The sequence below is a fragment of the Heterodontus francisci genome, chromosome 4 (assembly GCF_036365525.1).
Source record: "Heterodontus francisci isolate sHetFra1 chromosome 4, sHetFra1.hap1, whole genome shotgun sequence".
NCBI classification, from domain to species: Eukaryota; Metazoa; Chordata; class Chondrichthyes; order Heterodontiformes; family Heterodontidae; genus Heterodontus; species Heterodontus francisci.
In genome coordinates this window covers 56,368,024-56,388,552 of record NC_090374.1, presented here as the reverse complement: position 1 = coordinate 56,388,552, position 20,529 = coordinate 56,368,024, and the positions used below count along the sequence as shown (strand labels likewise).

The following is a 20,529-nucleotide window of genomic DNA, read 5'->3' as shown; positions in this document are numbered from 1 at the left end:
ATTTTTTCTCTGAGGGTTGTGAGTCTTTGGAATTCTCTTCCTCAAAAGGCAGTGGAAGCAGAGTCTTTGAATATTTTTAAGGCAGAGGTAGATAGATTCGTGATAAGCAAGGGGGTGGAAGGTTATCAGGGGTAGGTGGAAATGTGGAGTAATCAGTTCAGCCATGAACTTATTAAATGGCGGAGCAAGCTCGAAGGGTTGAGTGGCCTACTCCTTCTCCTAATTTGTATGTTCCTTGCAGGGGAAGAGAGTTGTAAGTGAGAGAAATGGATTGTGTATAGAGGAGTGAAGGACTACTTTTGTATTGGGTGACTGTGAGACATGGCTGTGGGATAGCACAACGATGAGAGTGAGACAAAAACAAAAAATGCTGGAACTACTCAGATCAGGCAACAACTGTGGACAGAGAAACAGAGTTAATGTTTCAGGTCTGTGTGACCTTTCAGCAATGAACATGAGTGTTGGCTGTTCAGATGGAGATGTGAGGAGTTGCCTGGAGAGATAAGAATGAGTGGAGCTGCAAGGTATATTGGGCCGGGGTGTGTTGTGCAGGAGAATATTGGGAAAGTCAGAGTGTGGGGCTTGGCACCAAAAATTGTTATGCCACTCTTCTTTCCTGCCCTTCTGAAGTCCTTGAACCTTTTGGCGCACTGTATCTAGGTTCATGGGCCAACCCTACTGCAGCTGACTTCCTTGACAACTTCCATTGATGCCTGATTGCTTTGAAAGGCTGATCTCTTCCACCCTCCCTTGGCAAAATTTTTTTTTTAATTTCCAAAATATACTTCATTCATAAAAAATATGTAAAAAAAAAAGCAACAATTAAACAATATAAAGAGTGCAAAGGAGATCAGTTTCCTTCAATACAGGAGTGAGTTTCCTCACAACCCTTCCATTTCATTTTACATGCCATGTACATTTTACAGCAAACAAATATTTTCTGGCTACAGTTCGAGGGGTTTTTCCATGGATCCAGCCCCTCAGTTCACCTTGTTGGAGGGGGACCTTACGCAGTGGTCTTTCCCCATTGAACCTTTGCCGCAGCTGCCCCTAGCTTTTGTGCGTCCCTCAGCACATAGTCCTGGACCTTGGAATGTGCCAGTCTACAACATTCGGTCATGGACAACTCTTTGCACTGGAAGACCAGCAAGTTTCGGGCAGACCAAAGGGCGTCTTTCACCGAATTGATAGTCCTCCAGCAGCAGTCGATGTTTATCTCGGTGTGCGTCCCTGAGAACAGCCCGTAGAGCACAGACTTCTGTGTTACAGAGCTCCTTGGAATGGACCTCGACAAAAACCACTGCATCTCTTTCCAAACCTGCTTTGCAAAGACACATTCCAGAAAGAGGTGGGCAACCGTCTCTTCCCTATCACAGCCACCTCAAGGGCATTGTGCAGAGGGTGAGAGACTCCGGGCGTGCAGGAAAGATCTGACGGGGAGGGCACTTCTCACCACCAGCCAAGCTATATCTTGGTGCTTGTTTGAAAGTTCTGGTGATGAGGCATTCTGCCAAATGACTTTGACGGCCTGCTCAGGGAACTATCTGACTGGATCCACCATCTCGTTTTCCCGTAGGGCCTTGAGGGCATTCCGTGCAGACCACTGCCTGGTGGATTGGTGGTCAAAGGTGTTTTTCCGTAGAAACTTTCCCACGAAGGATAGGTGGTAAGGCACGGTGCAAATGGATGGAGCGTTCCGCGGCAATGTGACCAGACCCATCCTTCGCAACACTGGGTCAGATAGAACCTCAGCACGTAGTGACGCTTGGAGTTTGCATACTGGAGGTCTACACACAGCTTGATGCAGCCGCACACGAAGGTGGCCATCAGAATGAGGGCGGCGTTGGGTACATTTTTCCCGCCCTTATCAAAAGGGTTGAACATAGTGTCCCTCCAGACCCGGTCCATTTTGGATCCCCATATGAAGCGGAAAATGGCTCGGGTGACCACCACGGCGCAGGAGTGGGGTATGGGGCCAGACCTGCGCCACGTACAGCAACAACGTGAGCGCCTCGCATCTGATCATCTGATCTTACCCACAATGGAAAGAGATCGCTGCTCCCACATGCTCAGCCTATGGTGTATCCTAGCTACTCGCTCTTTCCCGGTTTTGGTGCACAGCCCGGCCCCTCCGAACCATATCCCCAACACCTTCAGATAGTCTGACCTGACGGTGAAGGGGACAAAGGATCGGTCAGCCCAGGTTAACTTTGGCTTCCGAGGCCAGTTCGAACTGGTTGCAAATGCTCATCAGTCTGCAAACGGACAGCGGATCCGAGCAGAAGACGGCGACGTCATCCATGTATAGGGAGGTTTTAACCTGAGTGCCTCCACTGCCTGGGATTGTCACCCCTCTTATGCTCGCATCCTTCCTAATAGACTCAGCAAAGGATTCAATACAGCAAACAAACAAGACCGGGGAGAGAGGACAGCCCTGTCTGACTCCAAATTGGATCGGGGAACTTTCTGATTCCCACCCATTGATTGAGACTGCGCTACTGATGTTTGTGTAGAGCAGTTTGATCCCATTGCAGATTCCCTCCCCAAACCCCATTTTGGAGAGCACGTCCATCATGTTGGTGTGCGATATCCTGGTCCAGGCTGATGAGGCAGGTGTCCACCCTCCCTTGGCAAACATCACCTCATTTCAGTCCCTCAGATCCTGCAGCAGGACCTCCGGCTAAGAGTCAGAGATCCAGGGGGCAACCTTTCCATATCTCCTTTCCATTCCTGTTGTTGCTGAACTCTCAGGAATCAATGTAAAGGTCAGCTATTTTGATCCCTGCCAGGTCATTTTAACTGGAAATCCTTTGTTTGACAGATTCAGTGCATCATCTCGTCTGCCCTCTCTGGTTGGGAAACCCAGAAGTGGCATGCTCATGTGGCTGAGTTAACCAGCCATGGCAAACCCGCCGACAGAACAAACAGGTCCCCAACTCACTATTGCCCTCCCAGTTGCATGCAAATCTGCTAAGATAAAATTCCATTACAGGTTTCAGAAGTGAATATACTCAAAACTAACCATTTCTTTTTATATACATCAAAGGTTATAATCAACTAAAGCTATGTAGTTTTGATTCTGATGCTAGTATTTTTTAGTAGAATGCTTTCTTCCTATCAGTTGATACTGTTGCAACTTTGTTGTCGGGTCATTATGTGTATTCTGTTCAATACCTCCAAAACCTCAGTGAAACTTGGTTACATTTTCTATCAGGTATCCTGGTAAACAGTTTGAAAAACTTTTGTGAAGAATATTTGCATAGGGATCAATAAGGGTGTTTGTATTTACATTAGACAATGATGGCTATTTTGTTTATTTTCAGGTTGGAATGATAGAGTGCTTATGGAGTGTTGTGGGTTCTCCTATACAAATTGTTTTAACTTGGAGTTTTAGACTGGGCACAGATCTTACATATTTGATTCTAACAAATAACCAACATTCATTGTGTATAAGCAATTGTTAGATGGGGAGAGGGATTGCTCTGGTTGCTGTGTGTGGCGACATTGTAAATGCATTCTAAAAGATTGTGTTTATGATGTCACGACACATAACAAGCAGAGCGGTCCTATCGTGACACAAAGCTTGGGTTCTAAAAGCCTGCAGACTGGAGAAAGGAAGGAGTGAATGAATGGCAGAGCAGTCCTTCTCCTGTAGTATATTAATTTTAAACCTCTGTGTTGTTTTTAGAAGAGGACGACTGCAGTACAGAGCCTGGTGATGGTTTACAGGATGCTGCTTACACAGATGTAAGCTGTATTGATCAGAAGACCATGGAGCAGGACTCTGTCCTCGGTAGTGATCCTCCTTGCTTGCAGGTTGTCGTGTGTGATGCTGTTCCTAATGTGACTGATGTGCACACTGAATCTAGCAGACTTGATGAGCAGAGTGTTCCCACAGAGAAGGATCTGAAAGATGGGATGGACTTAGAAGAATCTTCTCTTCAAAAGGAAGATTCTCACATTGCTAGCCTTAGGTGAGGTGTCTCATATATTGTGGTAGGGAAGGATAAATTACTTTTTCCATAAATTCATAATACTTCATAATACTTTTCACATAATCCAATCTATAAATGAGCGATATAAAAGGATTAATTTGCTGTCATGAAAATCAGTATTTTGTACTTTATTTAGAATTTGGTAATGAATCTGAAACGATGGAAAATAAACCTATCTTGAAATGTACCTTATATGGTCTTCCTTCTGACATACTTGCTGTCCTGCACGTGCTTCTGCTGTAACCTATTCTTTCTCTGGATCTCAAAATTATTGAACTCCTATCACCTTCAGTCATTCTTTCCTTTCTCCAGTCTGCAGGCTTTTAGAACCCAAGCTTGGTGTCACGATAACATCTTCTCGATTTACTTTATCCTTTCTTCTATTTTTCAACCTTAAGAACATAAGCAATAGGAGTAGGAGTAGATCATGTAGCCTCTTGAGCCTGCTCCAGTATGATCATGGCTGATTTTCTGCCTCAGCTCCACTTGTCCTCCATATCCCTTGATTCGCTGAGAGATCAAAAGCCTATCTATCCCAGCCTTGAATATTATCAATGATGGAGCATCTTCAACCTTCTGGGGTAGAGAATTCCATCACCCCTCATTCTTCTAAACCCCAGAGAGTACAGACCCAATTTACTTAGCTTCTCATCATAGGACAACCCTCTCATCCCAAGGACCAATCTAGTGAACCTTCACTGTACTGCCTCCAAGGCAAGCATACCCTTTCTTAGATATGGAGACCAAAACTGCACATAGCACTCCAGGTATGGTCTCACCAAAGCACAATACAATTGTAGCAAGATTTCCTTATTCTTGTACTCCAATCCCCTTGCGATAAAGGCCAACATGCCATTTGCCTAATTGCTTACTGTACCTGCAAGCTAGGTTTCTGTATTCCTTGTACGAGTATACCCAAGTCTCAGCGAACATCAACATTGACAAGTTTCATGCCTTTTTAAAAAATATTCTGCTTTCTATTCTTGCTACCAAAGTGAATAACCTCACACTTTCCCACATTACACTCCATCTGCTACCTTGTTGCCCACTCAGTTAACCTGTCTAAATCTATTTGCAGCCTCTTTGTATCCTTCTCACAACTTACATTCCCACCTAGCTTTGTATAATCAGCAAACTTTGATGCATTACTCTTGGTCTTAGTCCAAGTCGTAGGTTGTAAATAGTTGAGGCCCCAGCATTGATCCTCGCAGAACTCCACTTGTTACAGCCTGCCAACATGAAAATGCCCCGTTTATCTCTACACTCTGCTTCGTGTTTGTTAACCAATCCTGCATCCACGCCCTGTCTGATCATACCATAAGTGCATTGTTGAGATCCCCTTAATAGATTTCAGCATTTTCTGAATGAACATAGGAGCAGGAGTAGATCATTCAACCCATCGAGGCTTCTCCACCATTCAGTTAGATCATGGCTGATCATCTACCTCAATGCCACTTTACCTTTCTATCCCCATATCACTTGATGTCGTTAGTATGCAGATATCTATTAATTTCTGTCTTGAACTTGCTCAATGATTGAGCTTCCACAGCCCTCTGGGGTAGAGAATTCCAAAGATTCTCAACCATCATTGAAGAAATTCCTCATCATTTCAGTCTTAACTGGCCTAGCCCTTATTCTGAGACTATGTCTCCTGGTTCTAGTCTCAGCAACCAGGGGAAATAATCTATCTACATCCATCCTGTCATGCCCTGTAAGAATTTTGTAAGTTTCAGTGAGATCACCTCTCATTTTTCTCCACTCCTCGTAAGACAATCCCGTCATCCCAGGGATTAGTCTGCTGAACCTCCGTTGCACTCCCTCTATGGCAATTATATCCTTCCTTAGATGAGGAGACCACAACTGTACACATTACTCCAGGTGAGGTCTCACCAAGGCTCTATACAATTGCAGCACGACTTCTTTACTCCTGTACTCAAAACCCCTTGCGATGAAGGCCAACATAGCATTTGCCTTCCTAATTGCTTGCTGTACCTGTATACGAGCTTTTAGTGACTCATGAGCAAGGACACCCAGGTCCCTTTGTACATCAAAATGTCCCAACCCCTCTCCATTTAAGAAATACTCTGTCTTTCTGTTTTCTTCTACCAAAATGGGATCACTTCACACTCATTCACATTGTTTTCCATCTACCATGTTCTTGCCCATTCACTTAGCCTGTCCAAGTCCCCTTGAAGCCTCCTTGCATCCTCCTCACAACTTACATTGCCACCTAGTTTTGTGTCATCAGCAAATTTGGAAATCCTGCCTTTGGTCCCCATATTCAAATCATTTATATAGATTGTGTGCAGCTGTGGCCCCAGCACTGATCCTTATGGTACCCCACTAGTAACACAGCCTGCCATCCTGAGAATGACCTGTTTATTCCTACTCTCTGCTCTCTGTCTGTTCACCAATTCTCGACCCAGAGCAGTATATTACACCTAATCCCACGTGCTCTAATTTTGTTTACTAACTTCCTGTGTGGGTCTTTATCAAAATGATTGATGTCAAGCTAACTGGCCTGTAGTTCCTCGTCTTCTCTCTTCCTCCTTCTTGAATAGTGGTGCTACATTTGATAACTTCCAATCCACTGGGATTTTCTAGATTCTAGGAAATTTTGCAAAACCATAATCATTGCATTCTCTATCTCTGCAGCTAGGATTTTAGAGTCCAAAGATGTAGGCCACCAGGTCCTGGCGATTTGTCAGCTGATAGTACCTTACATTTCTCTAATACCTTTTCTGTGCTATTATTAATTACTTTAAGTTCCTCACTCTTATTAGCTCCTTGGTTACCCTCTATTTCTGGTATGTAATTTGTGTCTTCTACTGTGAAGACAGATGTAAAATATTTGTTCAATGTCTCTGCCATTTCCTCATTCTCCATGATAATTTCCCCTGTCTCTAAGGAACCAACATTTGCTTTAGGTGCTCTCTTTTTATTTTATAAACTTGTAAAAGCTCTTGCAATTCATTTTTATATTGCTGGTTAGTTTATTCTGATATTGTGAGGTGATGCATTTGGGGAGGTCAAACAAGTCAAAGGAATACACAATTAATGGGAAAATACTGAGAAGTGTAGAGGAGGTAAGGGACCTTGGAATGAATGTCCGCAGATCCCTGAAGGTCGCAGGACAGGTTGTTAGGGTGGTTAAGAAGGCAGGTGGAACCCTTTCCTTTATTAGCCGAGACATAGAATACAAGAGCAGGGAGTTTATGCTGGAACTGTATAACAGAGAAACATAGAAAAATAGGAGCAGGAGTAGGCCATTTAGCCCTTCGAGCCTGCTCCGCCATTCGGCCCTTCGAGCCTGCTCCGCCATTCGGCCTTTGAGCCTGCTCAGCCATTCATTATGATCATGGCTGATCATCCAACTCAGTAACCTGTTCCCGCTTTCCCCCCATATCCTTTGATCCCTTTCGCCCCAAGAGCTATATCTAACTCCTTCTTGAAAACATACAATGTTTTGACCTCAACTGCTTTTTGTGGTAGCGAATTCCACAGTCTCATTGGTTCGGCCACAACTTGAGTACTGTGTGCAGTTCTGGTCACTTCATTTCAGAAAGGATGTAATTGCACTAGAGAAGGTACAGAGGAGATTTACGAGAATGTTTCCAGGACTGGAAAAATGCAGCTATGAGGAAAGATTGGATAGGCTGGGGTTGTTCTCCTTGGAACAGAGAAGGCTGAGGGGAGATCTGATTGAAATGTACAAAATTTTGAGGGGCCTGGATAGATTGGAGATGAAGGGCCTATTCACCTTGGCAGAGAGGTTGGTGATGAGGAGGCATTGATTTAAAGTGATTGGTGGAAAAATTAGAGGGGAGATGAGGAAATACTTTTTCACCCAGAGGGTCTGGAACTCACTGTCTGAAAAGGTAGTTGAGGCAGAAACCCTGAACTCATTCAAAAGGAGTCTGGATATACATCTCAAGTGTCGTAAGCTGCAGGGCTACAGACCAAATGCTGGAAGGTGGGATTAGAAGAGGTGGATTGTTTTTTGACTGGTACAGACACGATGGGCCAAATGGCCTCTTTCTATGTCTTAAACCTTTAATGATTTCTATGATTCTATATTCTACGTTTTCCCTTTAGTAGCTTTTTGGTTAGCCTTTGCTGTTTCTAAAACTCTCCCAATCCTCAGGCCATTCTTTGCAACATTATAAGCCTCTTCTCTTAACCTAATACAGTCATTAACATCCCTAGTAAGCCGCAGATGGATATTTCATGCTGAGTTTTTGCTTTTTAATGGAACATATTTTTATTGAAAATTTTGAATCATTTCTTCAAATGTTTCTCATCGTTTATTTGCTGCCATACCCTTTTATTCTACTTATGCAATCAACCTTAGCCAGTTCTCCCCTCGTGCCTATGTAATTGGTTTTGTTTAAGATTCTTCTTTTAGACTTGAGTACATCGCTCTCAAACTTACGAATTAACCCTGCCTCATTATACAATACTTGATTTAAAATAGCTTTATCCCTAGTTGGTTCCACAATGTATTCTAGGAAGTTGTTAGAAAAGAATTGTACAAGCTCATCTTCCAGCGTATGTTTGCCAATTTGATTTCATAGTCATAACAGCACAGAACAAGGTCGTTCAGCCCATCAAGTCCATGCCAGACTTTGTCCAATCTATATAAAGATTGAAGTCCCCACGATTATTACATTGCCTTTGTTACAAGCTTCAATTGTTTCTTGCTTAATGCTCTGTCCAACAGTATAACTGCTGTTACTGGGTCTACAAATTATTCGCACCATCATTTTCTGAACCTTGTTATTACTAATCTTCACCTATACTGATTCTACTTCCTGATCTTTTGAGCCAAGATCCTTTCTTATGTCCTTATGTCATCCTTTATTATCAAGGCTACACCTCCTTTTCCATTCTGCCTATCTTTTCAAAATGTTCACCCTGGAATCTTTATTTCCCAACCTTGGTGATGTTCTGAGGTTTGGGATTTACCCCTTCATCTGGATTTCTCAGTTCACATAAATTGTGAAAAAAAATATTTTTAGGTGATAACTTTTAAATGTGTTTTCATCTGAGGTAATGCTAAAAGGAATCCATTTCTCTCATTAGTAGCTCTTCAGTCAATGAGCAGTCTGATAGTTCACAGACAAACAGAGCCACGAGAAGATGCAGGTTTCTAAAACCAAAACCCAACGTCAGTAAAATCACATCTAGAAGTCATGCGAAAAAGCCTTGTCCTGTTACAGAGAGTAGAGAAATGAAGAACTCTGTAGAACCATCTGAAACAACATTGCAGAAAGAAAAACATGGTAAGCAAAATGGACAGGGCCTGCAGTGATTAAAGGAACATTTTTTTAAAACAAAAAAATAATATTTGTATTAAAGTTAACTAGAGACTTGCTGGTCTGGAGCATCACTCGCTCTTTGTAACCGATGGGTTTACAATTGCATGTGTGTGTGAGTGAATATTGTAAAGTGTAAATTCACAATGATTTTAAAACATGTAGTGTAGTTGGAGGGAGTGACTGCATTGATAAATTATCTTTATGTGCAGTCTTCTTGATACTGTTAGCAAATTGTTTTTTGCTTGCTTATAATTGTCGATTTCATTTGTGACAAAAAACAATCCACTAAGGAAATTAAGGATGCAAAATGATTGCTTTCAAATTTGGAATTAACTGATGCAGTACATTTTCCAAGTTCCTAAGAAGTGATAAACCCGTGCATGATTTTTATTGTTGGTAAATAACAGTTTATAATACTCCTGACCCTATTTTTGGTATAGAAAATGTTGGTGTAGAGAAAAGCTAACGGTTTATGATTTTGTTTGTAGGTAATGAAACAGAGGTGAATCTTAATGAAACTTTGCAGCTTCACCTGGTCACAGCAGAAGGTGATAAACAAAACATAACCATGGATCAGGTTCCAGCTGAGCAACCAAATGATAAGGTATCTGTACCTGATGAACGAAACAACTGTGTGGGAAATAAAGAGCAAATGCGCAAGACTGAGCATCTGGACAATAGGACTGAGCATCTACATGAAAGTTTATTAATACCTGAAGAACAAGGTAGATGTATGGGATATGAGGAGCAGCTGAGTAGGACTGAGCATCTGGATGATGGGACTCAGCATGTTGATGAAAAGTTTTCAATGCCTGAAGAACAAGGCAGATGTATGGGATATGAAGAGCAGCTGAGTAGGACTGAGAATCTGGATGATGGGACTCGGAATGTTGATGAAACATTATCGATACCTCAGGAGCAAGACAAATGTATGGGATATGAAGAGCAGCTGAGTAGGACTGAGCATCCAGATGATGGGACTCAGTATGTTGATGAAAAGTTATCGATGCCTGAGGAGCAAGACAAATGTATGGGATATGAAGAGCAGCTGAGTAGGACTGAGAATCTGGATGATGGGACTCGGAATGTTGATGAAACATTATCGATACCTCAGGAGCAAGACAAATGTATGGGGTATGAGGAGCAGCTGAGTAGGACAGAGAATCTGGATGATGGGACTCGGAATGTTGATGAAACATTATCGATACCTCAGGAGCAAGACAAATGTATGGGATATGAAGAGCAGCTGAGTAGGACTGAGCATCCAGATGATGGGACTCAGTATGTTGATGAAAAGTTATCGATGCCTGAGGAGCAAGACAAATGTATGGGATATGAAGAGCAGCTGAGTAGGACTGAGAATCTGGATGATGGGACTCGGAATGTTGATGAAACATTATCGATACCTCAGGAGCAAGACAAATGTATGGGGTATGAGGAGCAGCTGAGTAGGACTGAGCATCCAGATGATGGGACTCAGTATGTTGATGAAAAGTTATCGATACCTCAGGAGCAAGACAAATGTATGGGGTATGAGGAGCAGCTGAGTAGGACAGAGAATCTGGATGATGGGACTCAGCATGTTGATGAAACGTTATCGATACCTCAGGAGCAAGACAAATGTATGGGGTATGAGGAGCAGCTGAGTAGGACTGAGAATCTGGATGATGGGACTCGGAATGTTGATGAAACATTATCGATACCTCAGGAGCAAGACAAATGTATGGGGTATGAGGAGCAGCTGAGTAGGACAGAGAATCTGGATGATGGGACTCAGCATGTTGATGAAACGTTATCGATACCTCAGGAGCAAGACAAATGTATGGGGTATGAGGAGCAGCTGAGTAGGACTGAGAATCTGGATGATGGGACTCAGCATGTTGATGAAACGTTATCGATACCTCAGGAGCAAGACAAATGTATGGGATATGAGGAGCAGCTGAGTAGGACTGAGCATCTGGATGATGGGACTCAGCATGTTGATGAAACGTTATCGATACCTCAGGAGCAAGACAAATGTATGGGGTATGAGGAGCAGCTGAGTAGGACTGAGAATCTGGATGATGGGACTCAGCATGTGAGTGATAAGTTACTGTTTCCTGAAGAACTAGGTAGATGTATGGGGTATGAGGAGCAGCTGAGTAGGACTGAGCATCTGGATGATGGGACTCGGAATGTGAATGAAAAGTTATCGATACCTCAGGAGCAAGACAAATGTATGGGATATGAGGAGCACCTGAGTAGGACAGAGAATCTGGATGATGGGACTCAGCATGTTGATGAAACGTTATCGATACCTCAGGAGCAAGACAAATGTATGGGGTATGAGGAGCAGCTGAGTAGGACTGAGAATCTGGATGATGGGACTCAACATGTTGATGAAAAGTTATCGATACGTCAGGAGCAAGACAAATGTATGGGGTATGAGGAGCAGCTGAGTAGGACAGAGAATCTGGATGATGGGACTCGGAATGTGAATGAAAAGTTATCGATACCTCAGGAGCAAGACAAATGTATGGGGTATGAGGAGCAGCTGAGTAGGACTGAGCATCCGGATGATGGGACTCAGTATGTTGATGAAAAGTTATCGATGCCTGAAGAACAAGGCAGATGTATGGGATTTGAGGAGCAGCTGAGTAGGACAGAGAATCTGGATGATGGGACTCAGCATGTTGATGAAACGTTATCGATACCTCAGGAGCAAGACAAATGTATGGGGTATGAGGAGCAGCTGAGTAGGACTGAGAATCTGGATGATGGGACTCGGAATGTTGGTGAAAAGTTATCAGTACTTGAGGACAAATATCTTGGATATGAAGAGCAAATAAGTAGAACTAAACATCTGGATGATGGGACTGAGCATCTGAGTGAAAGGTAAAGAAGGATAACCTTGTAACATTAAGTGTGTTATCTGGGTGTGTTGCTTTCAGACCTGTTTCATAGGTGTGAAATAGCACAAATCTAAAATATTTATGTGAAATAGAATGTACTGTAGTTGGAAACAAATACCCATTGATAGTCTTGGTTGTTCGTACTGATGCCAGACTTTTCTTCAGGGTGTCTCCAGCACATGATCAACTACAGACATCAGATCAAAGTCAGGAAGCAGAAGTGGGATTTTCCTCTGATGCATACTTCACACAATCTACATTGAGCCTGTGTCAGACCACTGATGCAGGGCTGTCTGTACAGGTTCCAGAAACAACTGCCGCAGTTTCATATTTTGGTTACTCCCAAAAGGTAAGCATTATGTTTTGCAAAATTAGCACTTGATCCACTTAAAAATTAGTTTTGCTTTTTTTTAAAAAATTAAGTCACAGGAAGTGGGTGCCACTGGGAAGACCAGCATTTATTGCCTAATTGCCTTTGTGAAGGTGGTGGTGAGCTATCTCTTGAACTGCAGTCAGTGTGGTGAAATTTCTCCTACAGTGTTGTTAGGGAGGGAGTTCCAGGAGTTTGACCCTGTGATGATGAAGGAACAGTAATTATATTTCCAAGTCATAATGGTGTGTGACTTAGAGGGGAACTTGCAGGTGGTGGTGTTCCCATGCGCCTACTACCCTACTCTTAGCTGGAAGAAGTCGCAGGTTTGGAAGGTTCTGTTGAAGAAGCCTTGGAAATTTTCTGCAGTGCATTTTGTATGTGCTACACACTGAAGCCACAGTACGCTGGTGGTGGAGAGCGTGAATGTTTAAGGCGGTGGATGGGATGCCAATTAAGCCTGTCCTGGATGGTGTCGATCTTCATGAATGTTGTTGGAGCTGCACTTATCCAGGCAAGTGGAGAATATTTCATCGCACTGTTGATTTGTATCTTATTGATGGTGGAAAGGCTTTGGGAGTCAGGAGGTGAGTCACTCACCACAAAATTCCCAGGCTTTGACCTGCTCTTGTAGCCACAGTATTTATTTAAGTTAAATTAACAGTTAAGTTTCTGGTCAGTGGTGACCCCAAGGATGTTAATGGTGGGGGATTCTGCAATGGTAATGCTGTTGAATGTCAAGGTGAGGTGGTTAGACTTTTCCTTATTGGAGATTATCATTGCCTTGTGCTTGTATGGCACGAATGTTACTTGCCACTTAGCCCAAGCCTGAATGTTGCCCAGGTCTTGCTGCACGTGGGCATGAGGACTGCTTCATTATTTGAGGAGTTGCAAATGAAACTAAACACTGTACAATCATCAGCAAACATCCCCACTTCTGACCTTATAATGGAGGGAAGATCATTGATGAAGCAGCTGAAGATGGTTGGACCTAGGACATGGCTCTTAGGAACTCCTTTAGCAATGTCCTGGGGCTGAGATAGTTGGCCTCCAATGACCACAACCACCTTTCTTTCTGTTGGCTATGACTTCAGTCAGTAGAGAGTTTTCCTCCTGATTCCCATTGACTTAAATTTTACTTGATGCCACACTCAGTCAAATGCTGCCTTGATGTCAAGGGCAGTCACTCTCACCTTATCTCTGGAATTCAGCTCTTTTGTCCACATTTGGACCAAGGCTATAATGAAATCTGAAGTCCTGGCCCTGATGGAATCCAAACTTGAGCATTGGTGAGCAGTTATTGGTGGGTAAGTGCCACTTAATAGCGCTGTCAAAAACACTTTCCATCACCTTTTTGATTATTATCGAGAATCGGCTGGTGGGGCGGTAATTGGCTGGATTGGATCTGTGCTGCTTTCTGTGGCCATGCATACTTGAGCAATTTTCCACTTTCTCGGGTAGCTGGCAGTGTTGTAGCTGTACTGGAAGAACTTGATGCGAGGCATGGCTAGTTCTTGAGCATATGTCTTCAACACTGCAGCTGAGATGTTATTGGGGCTTGTATCCTTTGTTGTATTCAGCTGTTTATTGATATCACATGTATTGAATCAAAATGGCTGAAGACTGCCAGTTGTGTTGTTGGGACCTCAAGCGTAGGCTGATCAATGCCATTAAATAAACAGATTAATTGGTTATTAACACATTGCTGTTTGTGGGAGCTTGCTGTGTGCAAGCTGGCTGCCGCCGTTCCGACACTGCAATAGTGACTACACTTCAGAAGGACTTCATTAGCTGCAAAGCACTTTGGGATGTCCTGAGGTCATGAAAGACGCTTTATAAATGCAAGACTTTCTTTTTTGTTTCGTGATGGATCATCCACTCAGCACTTCTGGCTGAAGATGGTTGCAAACTCTTCAGCCTTGTCTTTTGCACTTGTGCTGGCTCTGCCATCATTGAGGATGGTGATGTTCACTGAGTGTCCTCCTCCTGTTAGTTGTTTACTTCATCACCACTATTCACGACTGGATATGGCAGGACTGGCGGCAGGGAGGATAAAAGAGTGGCCCCTGAGAATGAGAGCACAGTCATATTGGTGGCTGAGAGGATCAAAGAGCAGCCCCCGGAGAGCAAGAGCACAGTGAGACCAGCAATGGGGGGATAAAAGAGCAGCCCAGAGAGTGAGAGCACAGTGAGACTGGCGGTGGGGAGGATAGGGGAGGCTCTGGAGGGGGGGATTCAGAGCGGACTCACTACTTTGGAAAAGAAAAATCATAGTGAGACATCACAGGAAAGCAGGTAAGTGGTTGGTGAATATTTCTTTTTTACTCACTCCAAATTAAGGCATTCTTTAAAATTAGGAGCTGGGAAATAATCTCAATCAGGTTGAGTATGACACTGAGTGAATTAATAAGAGGCGTCGCACAGAGCCGCTCTTGAGGCATTAATTAAAATGAATAGCTTAAACAGGGTAACAACTACAATATAAAAGAGGGAATAGAATTTTTTTTTTTTTAGATCATGGTTGGGCATCTGAGAACTGTTGCTTGTGATTCCTGTGGCATGTGGGAACTTCAGGAAGTGTCTCCAGCTGCTTCAGCTCAAGCTCAGGATTTCTGAGCTTGAGGGCAGCTGGAGTCACTGTGAAGCACCAAGGAGCAGGAGAGTTTCCAAGATCGTACTTTACAAGATCGTACTTTCCAGGTGATGGTCACCCCACAGGCAGTGAGAGTTCAGGATAGTAGATGGGTGGCCATCTGGAAGAGTAGAAAGAAGCAGGAGGTGCAGGAGTCTTTGGGGTGGGTGCTACTCTCAGATTGGAGACTGCTGGGACTGACAACGCCTTGAAGGAGTGTAGTCCAGACCATGGCACCAATGGGCAAGGGATTGCACAGGAGGGAACAGCAAAGAGTAGAAATGCAGTCGTTATAGCAGATTTCATAGTTTGGGGAATAGACAGGCGTTTCTGTAACCGTCATCGTGAGACTCGTATGGTGTGTTGCCTTCTAGGTGCCAGGGTAAAGGACCTCATAGAGAGGGTGCAGAATATTCTGCAGGGGGACATGAGTGTGCCAACAGTTCAGTACCAATGACCAAGTGGGCAGGTATTGAGGTCCTGTGGTCAGATTTTCAGGCGCTAGGGAGGAAGTTGAAAAGTAAGACATCTAAGGCCATAATCTCTTGATTATTCCCAGTGCCACATGCTCGTGAGAATAGAAACAGGAAGATAGGGAAATCAATGCATGACTTGAGACATGATGCAGGAGGGAAGGCTTCAGATTGTTGGGACATTGGGACCAGTTCTGGGACTGGAGGAACCTTTCGCTTAGTGGTAATGTCACTGGACTAATAATTCAGATGCCCAGGCTAATGTCCTGGGGACACTGGTTCAAATCCCACCACGGTAGCTGGTGGAATTTAAATTCAATTAATTAATAAAAAATCTGGAATTGAAAGCTAATCTCAGTAATGGTGCCTTGAAACTATCATTGATTGCTATAAAAACCCATCTGGTTCACTAATGTCCTTTAGGGAAGGAAATCTGCTGTCCTTACTTAGTCTGGCCTACATGCGACTCTTAACTGCCCTCTGAAATGGCCTAGCAAGCCACTCAGCTGTCGAGGGCAATTAGGGATGGGTAACAATGCTGGCCTTGCCAGCGACACCCATGTAAGAATAAAAAAAACAGAAGGGCTGGAAGCAATAAGACTAGTGTGGTTGGGAAGGGTTTAAACTAAATTGGCAGGGGAATGGGCATCAGCATGTAGAAGTAGAAAAGAGAAATAATGTGCATAATGTGGGAGTGTTAGAAGGGAAAATTTCCAATATTAGATAGGAGCAAGAACTAAAAGATTTCCAGAATATAAAGGCTGGTTTACAATGCACGTATGTAAACGCACCAAGTTTGGTGAATAAGGTTGGTGAGCTACAAGCATAAAGAGCCATATGGGAATATGATGTAGTGGCAATAATGGAAACATGGCTTAAAAATGGTAAGGACTGTGCTTAATATTCAAGGATACAAAGTGTTAGAAAAGATAGGGAAGGAAAAAAGGGAGTCGGGGTGGCAGTATTGATTAGCGAATACATTCTGGTGTTGGAAAGAGCAAATGTCCTTGAGGGGGCAAAGACAATTCATTTAGTTAGAGTTGAGAAGCAAGAAGGGGATGCTCATGTTTCTGGGAGTATTCTATTGGCCTCCAAATAGTGAGAGAAAGAGGAGCAAATCTACAGGGAAATCACAGAGATGTGCAAGAAATATAGAGTGGTGATATTAGGGAACTTTAATTACCAAATATCGATTGGGATAGTATTCTAGTAAAGTGTAAGGAGGGGGCGGAATTTCTGAAATGTGTTCAGGAGAACCACCTTGACTAGTATGTTCTTGGTTCAACTAGGAAGGTGGCATTGCTGGATCTGGTGCTGGGGAATGAGGTGGGCCAAGTGGACCAACTGAGTGTGGCAGAGCACTTGGATAAGAGTGATCATTGTCTCATAAGGTTTGGACGAGTAATGGAGGAGAGCAAGGACCAATCTGAATTGCACATCAAAACTGGAAGAAGGCTAACTTCAATGGGATGAGAAGGGATCTAGCCAGAGCAAAATGGAATCAAAGATTGACAGTAAAAGCTATAACAGAACAATGGGTGAACTTTTGCTTCAGGTACAGGCTAGGTACATTCCAACAAGGGTGAAAGGTATGGGAACCAAAGCCAGGGCTCCTTGGATAATGAGGGAGATAGAGAATATGATGAAACAAAAAAAGAGGATGTATAATGTTTGTCAGGTGAATTCTTCATGTAAGATCCAGGTCAAATGCATTAAGTTGAGAGGGGAAGTGAAAGGAAAGTAAGACTGGCAACGAGAGAATGAGGATAGAATGCAGTCAACTTAAAAGGGAACCCAAAAATCTTCAACCGTCATGTAAATAGTAAGTGGGTAGTAAGAGGTGGGGTTAGGCTTATTAGGTACAAATGCTTCGAGGTGCAGGATAAGGCTAGAATACTTAATGAATACTTTACATCTGTGTTTCCTCAGGAAGAGGATGCTGACAAAATATTGGTAGAAGTAGAGATGGCAGAGGTAATGGATCGGGTGAAAATTGAGGCAGGATGTACTGGAAAGGCTGGCTGTGCTTTGAGCGGATAGGTTACTTGGTCCAGATGACTTGCATCCAAGGTTGCTAAAGGAAGTGGGGGTGGAGATAGCGGAAGGGCTTACCATAATCTTCCCTAGATATGGGCGGAGGTGCTGGAGGATTGGAGAGTGGCAAATGTGACACCCTTATTCAAGAAAGATGGTAAAGACAGTCCTAAAAACTACAGGCTGGTCAGTTTAACATCAGGGTAAGGTTTTAGAAACAATATTCGGGAAAAAAATCAACATGCACTTGGAGACGTTTGAGTTAATTGAGGATGGCCAGCATGGATTTGTGAAAGGCAGATCATGCTTGACTAATCTATTCAAATTTTTTGATGAAGTAACAGTGAAGGTTGATGAAGGAATGTAATGGATGTTGTCTACTTGGACTTTAAGGACGTGATTGACAAAGTACCATATGAAAGGCTGGTTAACAAAATTGAGGCTCATGAAATAGGAGGTTTGCATCAGCTTGGATAAAAAAAATTGACTAAAGGGCAGAAAACAGTTGTGGTAACTGGTTATTTTTTAGACTGGAGGATGGTAGATAGTGGTCTTCCCCAAGGATCAGAGCTAGAACTATTGCTTATTTTGCTATATATAAAAATAACTTGGATATTGGAATACAGAGTAAAATTTCAAAATTTGGTGATGAAACCAAACTTGGAGGAGTGGCAAACAGTGAGGATGACACAATTCGACTGCAACAGGGCATAGATAGGCTAGCAGAATGGGCAGACAAGTGGCAAATGGAATTAATTTTTTTTATTTAGAGATACAGCACTGAAACAGGCCCTTCTGCCCACTGAGTCTGTGCCGACCAACAACCACCCATTTATACTAATCCTACATTAATCCCATATTCCCTACTACATGCCCACCAGTCTCCTACCACCTACCTACACCAGGGGCAATTTACAATGGCCAATTTACCTATCAACCGACAAGTCTTTGGCTGTGGGAGGAAACCGGAGCACCCGGCGGAAACCCACGCGGTCACAGGGAGAACTTGCAAACTCCACAGAGGCAGTACCCAGAACTGAACCCGGGTCGCTGGAGCTGTGAGGCTGCAGTGCTAACCACTGCGCCACTGCGCAGCCCCAAATTTAATACAGAGAAGTGTGAGGTGATGCATTTGGCAGAAGGGATGGGAATAGATTACAGTTGTAAAGAATGTGTAGTGACAGAGGGACCTGGCGGTGCATGTGCATAGATCTGTGAAGGTGGCAGGACATATTGAGAGAGTAGTCAGCAAAGCATTTGGGCTCTTGGGCTTCATAAGTAGAGGTATTGAGTTCAAAAGCAGCAAGTTATGCTTAACCTTTATAAAGCTCCGGTCAGGCCACAACTAGAGTATTGTGTCCAGTTCTGGTCACCACATTTTAGGAAGGATGTGGGGGTCCTTGAGAGGTTGCAGAGGAGATTTACAAAAATAGTTCCATGGATGAGGGATTTTAACTGCAAGATTAGGTTGGAGAAACTGAGGTTGTTCTTCTTGGAGCAAAGGAGATTGAGGGGAGATTTGATAGAGGTGTACAAGATAATGACAGTTTTGGATAAGGTCAGCAAAGAAAAACTGTTCCCAATAGCTGATGGTACAAGGACAAGGGGACACAGATTGAATGTTTTGGGCAAGAGATGCAGAGAGGACGTGAGGAAGCACTTTTTTACACAGCGAGTGGTAATAACCTGGAACTTGCTGCCTATGAGGGTGGTGGAGGCAGAGACAAACAATGACTCCAGAAGAAAATTGAATGGACTCTTGAAGGAAATAAACATATAGGACTATGGAGGTAGAGTGGGGGAATGGGACTGACTAGATTCTAGAGAGTGGGCATGGACTTGATCAAGGTAAAAGGAGTGGAAGAGCTATAGTGATAGGGGATTCTATTGTAAGGGGTACAGATAGGCGTTTCTGTGTCCGCAGACGTGACTCCAGGATGGTATGTTGCCTCCCTGGTGCTAGGATCAAGGATGTCACGGAGCGGCTGCAGGAATTTCTGAAGGGGGGAGGGTGAGCAGCCAGAGGTCATGGTACACACTGGTACCAATGACATAGGTAGAAAAAGGGATGAGGTCCTGCAACAAGAATTTAGGGAGCTAGGTAGCAGATTAAAAAGCAGGACCTCTAAGGTTGTAATCTCTGGATTACTCCCAGTGCCACATGCTAGTGAATTTAGAAATAGGAGGATAGAGCAGATGAATGCGTGGCTGAGGAGATGGTGCAGGAGGGAGGGCTTTAGTTTCCTGGATCACTGGGTCTGTTTCTGGCAAAGTTGGGACCTGTACAAGTTGGACGGGTTGCACCTGAAACGGAATGGGACAAGCATCCTTGCTGGGAGATTTGCTAGTTCTATTGGGGGGGTGGTTTAAACTAATTTGTCAGGGGGATGGGATACAGAGTGGAGGTACAGTAAGGGGTAGTATAGAACAGAAAGTGAGTCTGCCTGGAAAGGCAGAGCAAATATAGACCTGGTACGGCACAAGGGAAAAATGCAAGGTTGGATTGCATCTATTTAAATGCAAGGAGTCTTACTAGTAAGCCAGATGAATTGAGGGCGTTGATTAACACATGGGATTATGATATTATTGCTATCACAGAGACATGGTTGAGGGATGGACAGGACTGGCAGCTCAATATTCCAGGGTATAGAATCTTCAGGCGTGACAGAGGAGGGGATGAAAGAGGAGGTGGCATTGCACTGTTGGTCAAGGAGTCAATTACTGCAGTAAGGAGGGATGATGTCTTCGAAGCTTCCTCAAATGAGGCCACTTGGGTAGAACTTAAAAACAAAAAGGGGGCAATCACTTGGCTGGGT

General features: G+C 43.5%; 1 protein-coding gene across 3 annotated transcripts in view; it reads left to right on the top strand.

Moving 5' to 3' along the window:
• Positions 1-20,529, top strand: part of LOC137369043 (transcription factor TFIIIB component B'' homolog) — a 173,229-nt gene that overhangs the window by 110,832 nt on the left and 41,868 nt on the right. For 2 of the 3 annotated variants that reach the window (XM_068029569.1, XM_068029567.1), the window contains exons 20-23: positions 3,689-3,974; positions 9,078-9,277; positions 9,802-12,187; positions 12,370-12,553. In XM_068029569.1, the coding sequence (XP_067885670.1) occupies positions 3,689-3,974; positions 9,078-9,277; positions 9,802-12,187; positions 12,370-12,553 (3,056 nt within the window). The remainder of the gene's footprint in view (positions 1-3,688; positions 3,975-9,077; positions 9,278-9,801; positions 12,188-12,369; positions 12,554-20,529) is intronic. The other variant, XM_068029568.1, reaches the window with a different exon arrangement.